Raw genomic sequence first — 15,754 nt, 5'->3', positions numbered from 1 at the left:
ATGGGGAATTTGCTGCAGACATCGGAGGGGTCGGAACTGAGTCCTTTGAAATCTTGTGATGGAAGGTGCTCTAGAAGACTGAGGGACATTAAAAACCATGCCTTAAATTTGGAGGTTTTGAAGTTGATTTACCGTTCAGAAACTTGCTACCGTTTTAATTTCCATTCAGTGATGTCCCACATTGTGTATTTAGAAGCGATGATCTTTCATCCAAAATAGGGACGTTTTAAGTGGCAGTGAAAAGTCCTTAGAGATCCAAGACTTTCTGCTGGCTGGGAGTACGTTTTATAATGAAACAGACTTCTTTTAGTTGGGGTGGGCATCAAAGTTCTCCAAGGCCCCTTAATGGAATTGGTGCTACAAGGGGATCTTATTTGTGTGATCAGAGAACCGAAGACTAGCTATTTACATGGATAATGAGCACATCTGTAGTTACAATGAATGGGATAAACACAGTTCAGAAGGGGTATTAGCCTTTGTGCTTCATGGCATAAGCCAGCCAGATGGGTGTTGGAACAAAATGCCGCTCTGAACTTCCTAGTCCCTAATTGTCCACTAGAATTTCTTTTACTTGCCTTTGAAGCATCCAGCGCCAATCGCTGTCAGAGAAAGGACACTGGATTAGGTCAGCCCTCTGCTCTGATCCGCAATGACAATCCCAATATCACTTGGAGGGCTTAGAGGCTTTGAGAGCCCCCACGATGGCCTTGGGTCATTGGACAGATGATAGAATCACTGTGTGAAATTCCACAGCCTACGTTAATGGAGATCAGACTAGCTGATCATGATGGACTTTTCTGAACTTTAAATTTCTGACCCTCAAGCCAGCAGCACATCAAAAAGTCACACAATCGCATCTCATGATTGTAAAATAAGGTGAAAGTGGGAGGATTTTTCTCTTAGCGTAGGGATCAATAATAAACCTTCCTCCCCAAATTGTATCCCACTCCAGCCACTCTGCCTGGCTCCTATTTCCTGTTTGACTCTTACGGTGTTAAAAAGAACTAACTTTAAAATGTTGTGGAGGCAGCAGGAAGCTTTGTGGGAGAAGCCCCAGCTGCCAGAACCGTTTGGCTGGGGTATTTATAACTGGCAGGTGATGTGTATGTGTCCATGAGGAGGAAGCATTTGCCAGCAGGAAAGTTCCATGACTCTTTGTGGTTAAATGCATAACACAGAGAGCTGGACAAAAAATGCCCATCAACTTTTGGGGGGGCATTTTTTTTAAATCACTACCCCCTTGAAACTTTAGCCTGAAAAGTTTTTAGGTTTGGGGAGGGAGAGAGGGAGGGCTAACTAGAACTTGAAACATTTTTTGGTTTCAAAAACTGAAAAATCAGTTTGGGGTTTTTTTGGTCAGAAATCTCAACCGAAGGAACAAAACAAACATTTCTATTTTGGCTGAAAAGCCTCCTTTTCTTTGGTGAAGAAAATGTTGTCATGAAGACTTTTGACCAGCTCTAATAATAAGCCTCTAAAGGGGACTGAAACCTTGGGCGTTATTAGCAGATATTGTCATTCCGAAGCCCCTATGGAGTATATGGATAATAGTGTGATCAGTAGAAAATGCTGATCACCATTCTTTCTGCATTTATGACAGTATTGAATAAAAGGTGTCAAGATGCCGTGTACTACACTTGTGTAATAATTATAATAATTAGTAGCTTTTCTCTAAAAAAAGATGCTTTTCTCTGGCATCTGAGGATCTCAAAGTGTTTTCACAAACATAAGGTACTCAGGGAAACTCAGACAGGGAAAGGTTACATGGTTTACCTACAGTGAGTCACAGAGTGGGGAAGAGAACCCAGGAGACCTGACACCTAGTCCCCTGCTGTAAGCCCTACCATCCGACCAAGCTTAGAAGGACATTGTGGGGTCGGTGAGTCAGAATGTGACTTTCTTCCTTCCACTCGCCCTCCAGGATTTATCTCCTTGTTTGTTCCTTCTCGCACTCTCTCTGTTTTCTTGTCCCCCTTCTCCTGGATGCAGGGTGGTTGGGATTTATTATGGGTATTACAGTAGCTCCCTCGATGTGTTAGGTGCTCTTGGCATAAGAAGGAAGACAAAGTCCCTGCCCCAAATTGCTCCCTGTTTAAGGTGAATTTTAATTCCTGGCCCTGCCCTGCCGGGGTTTGCTTTGCGGCCTGTTGGGCTGGCCATGACTGCGATCAGTGCCAAGTGCTGTGCTCTCCACAGGTGGCTGCTGAGCAGAAAGGAACACCGATCAATGACTAGGCAGGGTGGCAGCTGCGTGCACAGAACAGCCACACTAGCTGCCAGGTTCCAGCACTAGGTCCGTCTCTATTTCGCTCCGTGAAGCTGAACATCTTGGAGATGGAGGGACCAAGCCAATGGAAAGGTGGTAACTTTGGCCCGCACGCCCTTTCGTAATAGACCAGATTCTCACCTCCCCAGCTGGACAGGAGCAATTGCTGAGCGCACAGAGGGTGTTTCCATTGGCTGGCCACTCGGCACTGCTGTCTAGCTCGTTGCTTTGAGAAGCACTTTGGGGCACCAGCCAAAGGAGAGGTGCTGGATAAAACCACCCCACGGTACCACAGAGACGGGGCTCATGCACATGTTAACGCATCCAGTACCATGTTCAGAAAGTAGCTCTGTCTGGGTGCGTGTCAAGGGAAGGCTGCCTTTTGCAGAGACATGCCGGGGCCAGGATGGGGAAGACGGGACCCCAGAGCCGCCCTGGGATCTGCCTTTGTTGTGAGAGAAGACAGAGGCAGTTTTAGGGGAATTTTCAAAGGGACTCAGGCGCACGAGTGCTATTGAAAGTCAACAAGACTTGGGTGCATACATCTCTTTAGTGCTTTTGAAAATCTCCTCCCAAGGGCCCTGATTCAGCAAAGCCCTTAAGCAAGTGCTTACGACTAACTTTCAGCATGTGTGTAAGTGATTTGCTGATTTTCCCCCTAAGCTGTCCCTGCACAGCTGCTGCTACACTGTTTTTCCAAGGCCCTGAATCACATTAATCTTCCCCAGGAAGCCAGGCAGCCTGGGACCTTCTAGCGGATGTCTACATTGCTCTGTAAACCTGAGTCTGTGGGCTGCATTGTAAACCTGGGCTCGCAGTTGCTGGACCTGGGTCTCTCGCCATACAAGTGCGTCCACGCAGCAGAATGAGAGATCTTGGACCAAATGTCAGCAGGACTCTGACTCTGTTCAGCAAGCACCGAGGAGGTGGGTCTTAGGACCCTGCTAGTGGGATGGGTCAGAGTCTAACTGATTGGTGTGTGGACAGAAGCGGGGCTTGGGCTCAGACCTGAGTCAGAGCCCAGGGACAATAGAGGGAGCCCTGAGCCAGGTATTTTAGGTGAGTTCAGTGTAGAGCTTTTAGACCACAAGAGCAGGGGGGAAACCGGTGGATTATGTCTGTGTTCGTACAGCCCCCGGCACAATGGGGCCTGATCCTGGTATAATAGTTCCAAGCATAATACCTTTATGCTAATAATGGGATATGGGGAGTTTTAAGGCTAAGTGGCCTTGGGAGAAAAGAGTTCCACAAGATCCTCACTCCCTTATGAATGCTGCTAAGGAGGTAGAAGTCTCCGAACCCCCTAAGCTTCTCAACCGGATTGTCAAAAGCGCCACGCACTCCGTCAGGAGTTATGGGTGCGCAGCATCTCTGCAAATCCTCAGTGCGAGAAGGTGACTCAGAGACACCCAATCGCCTGGGCACTCACTTTTCGATGCATTTCCCAGACAGCAGCTGGTGTTGTCTCTACCTTGGTTACAAAACAGCAGATGAAACGGGCCTGCTGATCACTTAGAGGAAAAAAAAAATGTATGCAAAAGCCTGGATGTCTTCAAATTAGGGAGGCCTATTTCAAGTAAACGAGTCTGACTGGCAGGGTTTCATTAGCCCTCTCTGCACTCTGATTAGCAGTCAGGTGTTGTGATGAAAATGTCAGTCATACAAAATGGGGACTGTGATTTTAAAACAAATGCAGTTCTCTGCCCCCCTCTCTGGCTGGGTAGATCTCCATTAGTTCAGCTGATGCAGGCTCCCTGAGGGGAGAACATGGGGTCAGCCTCCCTTGTTCTGACCCCCCAAACAGCCCTGACCCTGTCGTTGGCTCCATTCCAAGCTGTATTTTCTCAGATGGCAAGAAGAGAATTCATGTCTTGCCCAGTAGCGAGGCCAGGGGAGAGGAGTGTGTGTCTCCAGTGCCCTTTAGAGCGAGAATGGATTTGTAGCTGAGCTGAAGAAGTCTGCATGTAAGCTGGCTCCCTTTGACAATACTAAAAACCCCAGCAGCACGTGGCGGAGGCACAACTGGATTTTCTCTCCCTTTCAGGGCCCACCTGCCTGGCCAAGACCAGACTCTCTTGTTGAGGGAGCCCCTCAGCTTTCCCCTGACAATTAAATACCTCGTCTGGTTTTCACATGTCCTTTGCCACCCCCGGAAGAGGCTTAGGAGCTGTCTCAGGCTTCCCCTCCCAAAAGAGAGACTGCAACTCCTCACTTGGGTCTCCCACAGAGGAACAAAGCCAGACCTCCCCACAGCCCCTCTTGGAGCAAAAATAAATCTTTGGGGGAAGATGAGGATTGAAGCCTGTTTCTGAAACACAAAGGAGACTCCAAGAGTCTGCTCCAATGACCGTTGACATCAATGGATTTTGCATTGGGCCCTGAATGCTGCAATGAGGCATTTGGAATGATTTCTAAGTAAGAAGTAGAAATTCCCTATATCAGATCAGCAGGACCAGTAACCCAGCACTGGAGCACGGGCTAACTCGTTGCTTTGGGACCTCAGCCAAAGCAGAGGTGCTCTGGAGACCGCTAGCACTTGAGCTACAGGAGTCTCTCCATCAGCTGGCAGAAACTGTCGCTTAATAGCACGAATAAATATGTCGAAATTGCAAACCGCTGACAGAAAGAAACTAGATTAGTCAGATGCATTCCTCCATTGCAGACTAAGAGCTCTGCTCTGGCTGCGAGGCTGGGTTTGTGTTTGAGTGAGTCCTTTGAGATCCCGCTGTGAATGGTACCATGTGAGAAGAGATTTTCTTTCTGATCATAAGGGCAGTTCCACCCCCCAGCATGCATGCGCATGCGCGCGCGCACACACACAAAAACCCACCCCACCCCCTCATTTCTATTTAAAATCCGTATAGAGAAGTGCAGACCCATTTGACCAGTCTCTTTGGCACGGTTCCCTGGGCTGTGCTGGACCGCAGGTGGTGGGTGTTCAGATAAATGATGAGCCACTCGGCGGAAGGGCCCCTCATTTCTCATCTCCTTACCTGCCGTCCTTATAGAGGACACTGGGGAATGGGCAAGGAGTCCTTCAAAGGAGGCTTATTGATATGGCAGGTGGGGAAGCCCCCGTCTCATTTTTCATTGTTATGGTAAGTTAAGGACACTCGTAGACAAGGTCTAATTCATGGGTGAAAGATCCAGGGAACTGGGGACCAGTCCTATAGGCTAGAGCAGCAGTTCCCAAACTGTTTGGTGGCAGGACCCCATTTTGATGCTTTATTAACTCCCACGACCCCAGACGGCACGGAGGATGCCATTTTGTAGCACACACACCATATGTGCCAGATGAGGACGCCGCTTTACTCTACAAAATGGCATCGTCCGCACACTCTTGATCGCCACTCCATCCGCAGCCTGCATCGTGGTGGTCCAGCTCTCTCCGCACCTCCTTGTCCGAGGCCAGGACGGAGGGAGCCAGGCGCTCGGGGTATCGTCAGGGTTTAGCATTTTAATTAGAGGGGTGCTGAGCCAGTCCCTGGTGAACCAAGGGGAAAGCGAGCCGCTAGTCCGCAGTGAGAGGGACATGGAGGAGGTGGGAGTTGTTTCTCAAGGGGGGTTAACTATGTGAGTGGTGCTTATGAAGGAGGAGGATGAATAGCACTGGCTTGGGCCAGCAGAGTGCAAAAGCTCCCCCGTCCCACTCTGCCAGTGTCCCGTTAGCTTGACCTGCATCCCTTGCTTTTCTCCTGGGCTGCCTGTGAACACTGACCCTGATCTGCAGCTCCTCCTGCAAGTCCTGCACTGGACTCCTATATGGCTCCCCCAACATGCCTCCATCTCCGAATCTGCCTGACCGTTCCCATGCTGTCCCGGGTCCCGCCACACCCCACCCCTGGCTCTTTCTGTCCTTGACTCCTCATACAGATCAGGCAAAACACCCCTTCCTGTCCCAGTCCTGGGCCTTGCTTGAGCAGTGGCTGCCAGTCACCTGAAACTGTGTGATGCTTTTGTGACACAGACAGAGTGTCCAGTAGAAAGTCATTTTTTCCCACCATGGCAGATGTGAACTCAGCTCTTTGGAGTGCATGACATCACTTCTTAGCTTAATTTTTCCTCCCCCGTGACACTTCCCTAATGTTTGCACCTCTGAAGTCAGTGTCCTTCTCTTGACCAAATGCTACTCCCAGTTACGCTGGTGCAACCCCACTGAAACCAGCTGGGTTGAATCGGTGTGACTGAGAGCAGAATTTCTTCTCCCGCATGAAATTTGGGTCACGCAACCTGATGTGGCAGAACTGTAATAAATGCAGCACATCCTCAATTTAAACCCTTTGATTTCCAGAGTGCAACTTTTATTGGTTCAGAGGCTGTCTTTCCATCACACCATTTTATTAGCAGATCAGCACATGGAAGAGGTGGGGTTTTACTCCCCCCCCCCCGCCCCCAATCAGCTCCCAGATTGCTAATGTTCCATTGCCTGGCCTGTTGCTAATTTTGACGGTGTCCTAAATAGAAGTTGAGTGTATCTCGGCTGGTTTGAGAATAAGAGAAAATTATTTTCCTTCATTTACTGAGCCAAAACCATTGCGTTAACCTCCTCATCACAACTCTCTCCTGGGATTTTCCATCCCCTTTGAAAACAACCGAGCTGCCCTTTGTTAGAAGTCGTCTTCACCTGTTTAGAAGGTCTCGCCACTTGGATAGAACGAGGAGGAGCCCATAAGAGAAGCCTCACGTGGCTTCTCCTGCTCCAGACTCAGTTCCATAAAGGATAACCCATAGCTTTGCTGACAAGCTTGAGAGGATCCCAGAGTCAGCAAAGGACCCGAACTCTGACTTCTCCTCTTGCTTTGCTGGCTTTACTCCAGTGCCCTATGTGTCTGGGGCTGGAGTTCCAGGTTTTCTTTGCCACCAGCAGGCACCTGTTGCTTGAAATCTTGAATGAGTTAAGGCCTTTCTCTGATGCCTTTTCTGTGTCCAGCGCCCAGTGCTAAAAGGGCCGGGCCTAGGGGCTGAGTGCTCCATCTGGCTTTGACTCTGCTACACCTTGCCCTGTTCCCTGACTTGGAAGGGATTGCAGTCACTCCAGAAGCAGAGAGTTCAGCCAGCGTGCTGAGGAGTGTGAGCTAAGCCTTGCATCACCCAGGAGTTCCCCTCTACTGGCCAAGTTAGGAGCCCTGCGGTGGTATCTCCCGCAATGGGAATCCCTGTCCAGACCTCTGCCAAAAGCTGGTGTGGTGGGGGTTGAGGTGGCAAATTAGCGCAGATGCACAAGGCCACAAAAGCCAAAAACCTGGAAGGAAAGGAAGGTTCGTTGTTGCTGTTGGTTTTTTACATTAAGACGCAAGTGCCTCTAAGCGCTTCTATCCCAGGATGCATTGGAGCTTTACTTCATTTTGTACCTTCAGTGTCCACGAGAGAAGCAGATTCCAGTGATCAGAGCAGGGGACTGGGAGCCAGGACACCTGGGTTCTACCCTTGGCTCTGCCGGTGACCCGCTGTGTGACCTGGGCCAAGTCACCTGACCCCTCTGCTCTGCAGCCTGTAAGATGGGGCTCAGCCCTCTCCTGCCTCTCAGAGATGACGGGAGGAGAAAGGGGCTGCTGCTGGCATCAGTCGGCGCTTTGGAAAACGTAGAATGCAAAGGGTTAAAATTGGCAAAGGCTGGTGAGCTCTTCGAACGGCTGTCTGAACGCGCTGCTGATGCATTAAAGAAGAAATCTCCAGACAGGCATTGCATTGAGGAAGCAGTAGCACGACTGGCTTCCCTGGTGTCCCACACGTCTCTTGAGCCTGAAGGCTGAATGCTCCACAACACCACAAGCGCAGCCAGCCCATTTATTAGTAGGTATTTCCAATAGCACCTGCTGTGCACTTGTGCTTTCAAGGCACTCGTGGAGAGCAGTCCTGCTCGCAATTTAAGGACAAGACCAGCACACAGACAAGTGGTCCGGGCGAAGGGAACAGCGGTGGGTGATTTGTATACAAGCCAGCTCAATGTATAGAAGCAGCACAGCAGAGGGGATGGCAGATGGACTTGGGTACGGACGGGGTGTGGCCATGTAGTGAGCGCAGCATGAGCTGGCCCCGCTCGCATGGAACGTGCCTTCCCTGCTTCATCCAGTTTGGAACCAGACCGGTTTGATTGTGATCAGTGAACGTTGTGCTGGTGAATGGCTCGAGATTCACTAACTCGAGAGCTAACTCTCCATCTCTCCAGGGCAGGTACCCGCAATTCCCCACTGACTGGCCTGGAGGGACCCGCCTGTAGCGGGCGAGAGAAGGGGGTTCGATCTGTGGGCCCCATTCATGCATCACCTCTCTGCTGAGGCAAGCACCTGACTGGAGGGATGGCTGTGCAGAGAAGGCCCTGGGACACAGGCCATCTGGGGTCAATCCCCTCTCTGCTACAGCCACCATGTTTGGCAGAGCACTTCACCTCAAGCCCTGTAATAATCCTTCCTGTCTCCCACCCTTTGCCTGACTTGTCCATTAAGATCATAAACTCCTCAGGGCAGGGACTTTCTCTTGCTAGGTGTCTGTACAGCGCCTAGCACTATGGAGACCTGATCCTGCTTTGGGGCCCTGGTCCAGATCCTCCAAGGTATTTAGGTGCCTGACTCTCATTGGTTTCAGGGTCCCATTGGTTTCAATGGGAGTTACGTGCCTAAATACCTTTGAAGAGCTTGGTCTTCATAATACTAATCAAAATAATTGCTCTTAGTTTTGGTGCTGTCATTCCATCCAGGCCACCAGCTCATGTCAATGGGCCACTGAGCAGATACCAGAGGTTCATCAATGTCCACTGATTTTATCCGTTGCTCTTGGTAGCATCTGACCAGTCTGTGTGACCGTACCAGATCCCAGTCGGAGCCCACCTGAGCCTGGCAGATGCCTCTCTTCTCATTTGCTAATTTTACATCCAATTCTGAGTAATGCTTCAGAGAAATCTGCTGCTTATGATGCATTTGGCTGAGTCAAAGAGGGGACTCTGTGTTTACTCCATTAGCGAAGCGTGCCTCAGAATGGCATACAAAACACATCTGTCTGAAGTGGAATTGGTCACACCATAGGGCTTGTGCATGGAGGCTTTGGAAGCAAATCTGTTCCAGAGCACAGCTTAAATATATCGCTGTCTGGTGAAAGGTGCTCATTTGGGGCTCTCGGGCGGGAATTGTTTTCCTCAAGAGCTATAATCGAGTGGCATTTGCAGCTCACAGATTGTTATAACCAGTGGTCTCCTGTGGATAGCCGAAAGGAAGGAAGAACTCTGGGAAGCCCACGTTGTGGAGGCCTGTATGGGAGTCTAAATTTAGCTGGCTTGAGAGGAATACTCACTGTCTGTGCATACAGGGTTATAACCTTGCAAAGGGAAAGGATGGGGATGGGGACAACACATCAGAAGGGAGTTCTGTGTGATACCCTGTGGTCCATCTCATTCACTGGTTTTCTATCCCTCAGGCTTCAAGCCCGGGACTGGGCTCCCAGGTTACTAAACTCTCCCCGGGCTGACTCTGCTCCTGTCCGGATCGCTTCTCTTTCACTTAGCTGCCCCAACACTGCTCAGTAACTAATTCCCTCTCCCGTGCAGGGCTACAGAAACCCCTCCCTCTCTCAAAATCTCTCCTTTAGAACCAGCCTTTTCTCCCTGCAAGAGAACAATCCCGGCGCGCCAGAGAGAGCTTGCCCATGTGTTCATGATGCTCTGTAGCAATGAAGGCTGTTGAACAACGAGGCTAATTTTCCCATTGCTGGAGCCCAAAGGAAGACTAGAAACGCGGCCCCAGCCAAAGGCTTCTTGGAAAGCATCCAGAGTTTCCCAGGGTCGGCTGGAACGTGATGGGATTATTTAACAGAAGGGCTTGCCACAAATGTTCCTCTGGTGAAATGGAAAGGAAGGGTGACGGCTGCTCACCTTGTGCCTTTGCAAATGCTCCCTGGTAATAGCCCCTGAAGGAGAGCTCTTGCAAAGGAAGGTAACTCTGCCTTGCTGGGGTGTGTGTGTGGGAGGGGGTTGATCTTTCTTTCCGGTGGAGGCTAGTTTTACCCGCCCCTGATGGAAAGGCAAGGAGAAGAACAGTGAGAAGCTATTTTGGAAATGGGAGTGGATGGGGACACAATGCAGCTGTATGCCTGGGGGGGGGACACCTGCGCTGGAAACGAGCCGCCTCACTAGGAGATGAACAATGAGCTGAGTGAAAGGGAATTTGTTGGCCCCTGGACTCCCGGAGGCACATTCGCTGTCCTGCTCTGCTCCCTTTGCATTGCTCAGGTGGGAACCCGCCATGCGTCCCAGCTGGGGTGGCTAAGGGTGGGGTGTGTGCGCGTGCGGAGAGAGGCTGCAGTAGGGACAGAGGCAGTTTCTATGCTTTACCGTCCTAGCCCTGGCCAAGGAGGGAACTGGGGGACGGAATGGGGTGCGGACAGTCCCTTGGAGATGATTGCCAGCCACTGCAGGTTAGAGCAGCCCCCAAACTGGTCTTAACCTATCCTGTGGCTGGGGGTGGAGTCAAACAGATAATCAAATATTGCTGACCCTCTCTGACGGCTCTACTCTGCAGCACCGAGCAGCAGGGAATCCGGCCTCCACTTGGCCTAAGACAGGGCAGGGAACTTGTAAGTCAACAGTTGCAGATGAAAGGAGTTGCTTTTGATTGCTCGACTTCTTCTGTTTCCTTTCTTCTTTGCAGAAAATCAGCCGGGCCCCTTCAGACGAGGAATGCTTCTTTGACCTGCTGAGCAAGTTCCAGAGCAGCCGAATGGATGACCAGCGCTGCCCACTAGAAGAATGCCAAACAGAGGCTGCTGGCACCTCCATTCCTGCCCTGGAAGAAGGAATATGTAAGCACTTGGGGGGCTCCCGTTAATGAGAGTAATGACATGTCTGCAGTGCTGCCAGTTCTCAGGAACTTACCTGCAAGTCTGGCAATAGTTGGTGTTTTCTTTTAAATCCCAAGCTCCTGGAGTCAGGTGCTCATGTGAGAATCTCAGCTTTCGCTTGTTCAAAAGTATCTTTCCTGGTTTCAGAGAAAAGCTTGAAAAGATGAGCCCCAAAGGCACAAGGACCAAGATACACAAGAACCCCAAAATTTTGGGGTTGGCTATAAGGCGCTTTCCAGATCTGGATGAAAAGTGCTATAAGTGCTAAATATTATTAACTGTTAAGGCGCTCTGGCAAAATTCTATTTGCTGACACACCTGGGTCATTTGCCATGTTTTTTATTGGGCAAGTAAAAAGAGTGTTAGGTTTTTTTCATTGAAATCGTCATTTGGTTTTTGTGTTTCTGAATTTTGTTCAGCACTTAGATACTATGAGGAAAGGTTCTGGAGAGACAGATAAACCATAGGGGGGACACAGAGCACAGATAGGTAGATAACCACAGGGCATCCAATTAAGTGAGCTGTAGCTCACGAAAGCTTATGCTCAAATAAATTTGTTACTCTAAGGTGCCACAAGTACTCCTTTTCTTTTTGCGAATACAGACTAACACGGCTGCTACTCTGAAACAACAGGAAGATCATAGATAGCTGAATGAATAGGTAGATAAACTATATGAAAACTAGATGGTAGTGATATCAACATAGTACAGGTAGGCAAGGAGATTGGGTGCTGGACTGGTATATTTTCATGGCCATTTTGCAAGGCTGTGATGAGATGTGTTTAAACAGTCATCAGAAAGCAATGGCTAAAGAGACAAGTATCCAACTCTTCGCTTTAAAAGCCATTTCTGTGGTACTTTATCCTTTTATTTGTTCCAAACGTTTTTGATGAAACTGAGCAGTTTGGAACAAACAAACATAAAAGAAGATTTAAAGAAAACGCCTGACATCCCTAAAACAGCCGACACATGAGAGACGGCACCGAAGCATCCAGGGAATACAGAGCGGGCACGACACGTACACAGCAGCGAGGGCTAAATAGTGCTGAACAGGTCAGGCTGTGTTGTGACAAGGAGCACAGACTGGCTCCAAGTCAGGTGGCTTTTTCCAGCCTAAAAAGAGGCTGGAAGCGTGCAGTGTTTTTATGAAGATACGCATGCTTCTGATACAGAAACCAGTGTGGGTTTCCCAGCTGTGCTGAGGTCTATAGTCAAGGGAGCTGTAGGCAACAGCAGCCTTTAAGCTGTTCATAGAATATCAGGGTTGGAAGGGACCTCAGGAGATTTAGTCCAACCCCCTGCTCAGAGCGGGACCAATCCCCAATATTTGCCCCAGATCCCTAAATGGCCCCCTCAAGGATTGAACTCACAACCCTGGGTTTAGCAGGCCAATGCTCAAACCACTGAGCTATCCCTCCCCCGCTGTTCCAATATTGCCATCCGCCCAGGTGCTCCAAACCAGGCGTTAGAACTCCAGAGCAGGAGGCTGGATTAAAAATCCTGATTTGTTATTAAATACGTGAATTTGGGGCTCTGTTGATTAGGCTCCTGATTTCTGAGCTTTTGTGCTGTCCTCACTTCATATTATGAAGCTTTTCTCCACAACCCTGATGGCTGGAAACTTAGGTGCTGAAATGCCTTTTGAGCTTCTGGGCCAAATTCTCATTGGACTCGATCCCTTTTGACAGTCTGGGCCTTACTTCCTCTTTTAAATGAAAGCTGAGATTCTCATGTATTAACATGCCCCCGTTAACAGGAGGCTTTCAGGACAACAGCAAATACTGTGAGACACTCGATAAAAGGGCGAGTTGGGCACACTGCTGTTTAATTAATTTGCACTCTCACTTAGACAGTAAAAGTACGTGGCCTGTTTTACTTTCTATTTAGAGTTATTTACTGGGTCCCCTTTGCTCGCCCAGTGTTAGCGTGTTTGGATTTCTACATTGCGGGGGAATGTTTCTTTCCTAACCAGCAGCAAAACGGAACCACGCCGCTGTTTTCATGGACTGTTGAATATTGTTTCAGGGCTTGCGATTGAACATTTTCGTTGTGCAGTGCCTTCTGTTTGCTTACACCCATCATTTCAAAACTCTCCTGTCTGAGGTTCACAGCAATGCCAAATGTGGTGCCATCCAGACCTGGTCATGTCAGGCGTGATGGGCATTGGCAGCATAATAAGTCTTCACTTTGGCATAAGGACAATAGCCAGCACGTTGGGCCAGTGGCTGAGCTTGCAATGCACCTTCCCCTTCGCTTCCCCAGCCCCGTTTCCCACGGGTATGCTCCAAGACCGAGCACGGCCCTTCACATGGAGCGCCAGCTCCTCGGCTCGGGGAGCTGTCTGTGCCAGCAGCCTGCTGGTCTTTTGCTTCTCATAGGGAGACAGCACTGGAATCTTCAGGTGGCATTTGGAGCGTGTGCCCTTGTGCTAGATGTGAGCATAGCACTGAATGCTTGTAAGGAGGGTGGTGGGAAGTCATGGCTCAAATTCTCCTCTGGGGGAAATGGGCAAAAGTCCACTGAAGCCAATGGAACTGAGCCCATTGAGAGCTTGGCTCGTGCTCTAGCTCCCAAACACACACCCGGATGGACAGCCTTCGGAGGAGCAGGCTGGCTCCGGGAGAGCTGAAAAGAACCAAGCTCAGACTGTGATTTCCTAAGGCACACGGTATGATGCAGGTACCTCTGCTTTGTGCTGGACAGAGCGTCTGCAGCCATTGCCCAGGTAGATACCGTATCTGCACTGGCCCTGAAAGGCGAGAGTTGTCTGGGGGACTCAGAAAGGACGAGCTGTCTGATGAATCACTTACCTCTGCTCGCACTTGGCTGACTACATGGCCTCTAATTATATCCCACCCCTTGTAATTGCATGGGGTGTCTGTCAGGAGGCTGCCTGAGTGCAAGACAGAAAGCCACTCAAGCTTCCAGGGACTTTGGAGTCAATTGCAAGCACAATTTCTGTAACTACCGCCTACTTGGAACTGGCCACCCCCTGCCCCCGAATCCTAAAATTAGGCTTAATAATGAGGAAGGCGGGAAATGACGCTTCAGACAGGGTCCTTGGTGGTTCACTGTAATCATGGCCTATTAACTGACTTGGGATCTGCAGTTGCACTGAGGAGGCTGCTCCGGGGCTCAGAACAGGCAATTAGAGGACGCCTCAGAACCAGGAACAGGGGCTGTTTGGTCCCACCACCGGGCAGTTCGCAAAGGCAGACCTGCTCGCCCATGTCAGAGCTTAAAAGGCCACTTGGGCGCTTGTGCCCGCGTTGAGGGCAACGTTCTGTGCCCTGATCCGCTCAGCCGCTCCCCGCCGCGTTCTCCTGCGCGCCTTGCCAGCCGCTCCCAGCGGGCGCTCGCTGCTTGGAGCGACAGCAGCGTGGGGGAACCAAGATGCAGCTTAGAATCCTGCGTTTCTAGCCCTTTGTATGGCACTGGAGGGGTGCCAGGCGCTTCAGGGCCAGGGCAGCCTGGCAGCATACCCTGGGCGGGCGGGGGGAGGGAGGGTTACTTTCCTGATCTGGACGGGTCAAGAGGCACAGAAGTCAAGCTCCTGGGGCAGTACAGCCATTCGCTAGGAGAGCCAGAGATGGACCTTGGGAATCCGTGTGCTGGGGACTAGACAGCACTGCAGCAGCTGTTCGGGAGTGGATGATGTATGGGTGACAGGGCTCATGGCCCCGGAGTAAGGTACAGGTTTTGCTTGCCTGGCTTCACAGGCAGAAGGCTGGCAATGCAATGAGAATGCTAAAGATTAGGTACCTTCTTGAAAGGCCACGTCAATGAGGCATCTCTTCCCTAATCTAATCTAATCTAATCTAATCTAATCATCGGTCCATGTGCAATTAATATCCTGTCCTGCTCCCTTAGTGCAGCCTTGTCAGCCAGGGGGAGATGTGTAGCCAGAGTTTCTGTGGTTTACCTTATAAAGCCAGCTGCTTTCCCCCTTCCCTGCCCGATGTTTATGCACTCACAGAGCCCTCCTTCCAGGGAGGCACTGATATCGTCTAGACTTTATTGATGTTGTGTCAAGCAAGGCAATAAACCCCCTCTGATCTTTTAAAAGATTTTTTTTTTAATGTCACAGAGAAAACAATAGCCGCAGCATGAGCTGCTCCCAAGGCCAGCTTTCAGGGTGCAAACTGAGCCTTCGTGTCTTCTACACGCAAGGTCCTACCAGCCATTGTGCTCTGAGTGAGCGCGCTCCTTGTAAGGCCTCCAGCACACCCAACCTGAGTGGATTGTGTGGCACTGCTATGAGGAAGTTCACAGCACCAGCAGTCTGCTCTCCCTAAGAGTGGCAGTCACTTTAGCGGACTGATTTCAGAAAGCCTGGTCTGAAATGAGGCCCTGGCTGGCTCTGCACATTGGTAATGGGAGCTGCCTGCAGCTCAGATGGGCCATTCAGCTTTGGCTTGGCCAGACCCACTGTTATAAAAGAAAAGTCTTTGGTCATTTGTTCTTCTTTGCCATTGGATGAAATGGCTGCAATTCGTTTCTCTCCTGCTGTGGGTCAGCTGAGCGCATTCAGTGCAGGGAAATGAGGTTCCTCTTAGCAGGGGGATCAATTAAGAGATCAAGTAGGGCAAAAAAAAAGACAGCTCAAATCACCTTTCTGCTGAGAGAGGCTGACCACAGGCCTGGTCTAATCCCGGCTCTG

At 50.1% G+C, this 15,754-nt stretch overlaps 1 protein-coding gene across 1 annotated transcript in view; it reads left to right on the top strand.

Annotated features, from left to right (window-relative positions):
- The window catches only part of GPSM1 (G protein signaling modulator 1), a 145,595-nt gene that overhangs the window by 126,348 nt on the left and 3,493 nt on the right, over nucleotides 1-15,754 (top strand). Inside the window, 1 exon segment of the mRNA XM_038374448.2 lies at nucleotides 10,906-11,056. Coding sequence (XP_038230376.2) covers nucleotides 10,906-11,056 — 151 coding nt within the window.

This window comes from Dermochelys coriacea, chromosome 16 (genome assembly GCF_009764565.3).
Source record: "Dermochelys coriacea isolate rDerCor1 chromosome 16, rDerCor1.pri.v4, whole genome shotgun sequence".
In the NCBI taxonomy this organism is placed as follows: domain Eukaryota; kingdom Metazoa; phylum Chordata; order Testudines; family Dermochelyidae; genus Dermochelys; species Dermochelys coriacea.
The sequence above is the reverse complement of the archived record's forward strand: the minus strand, read 5'-3'. Positions and strand labels throughout refer to the sequence as shown.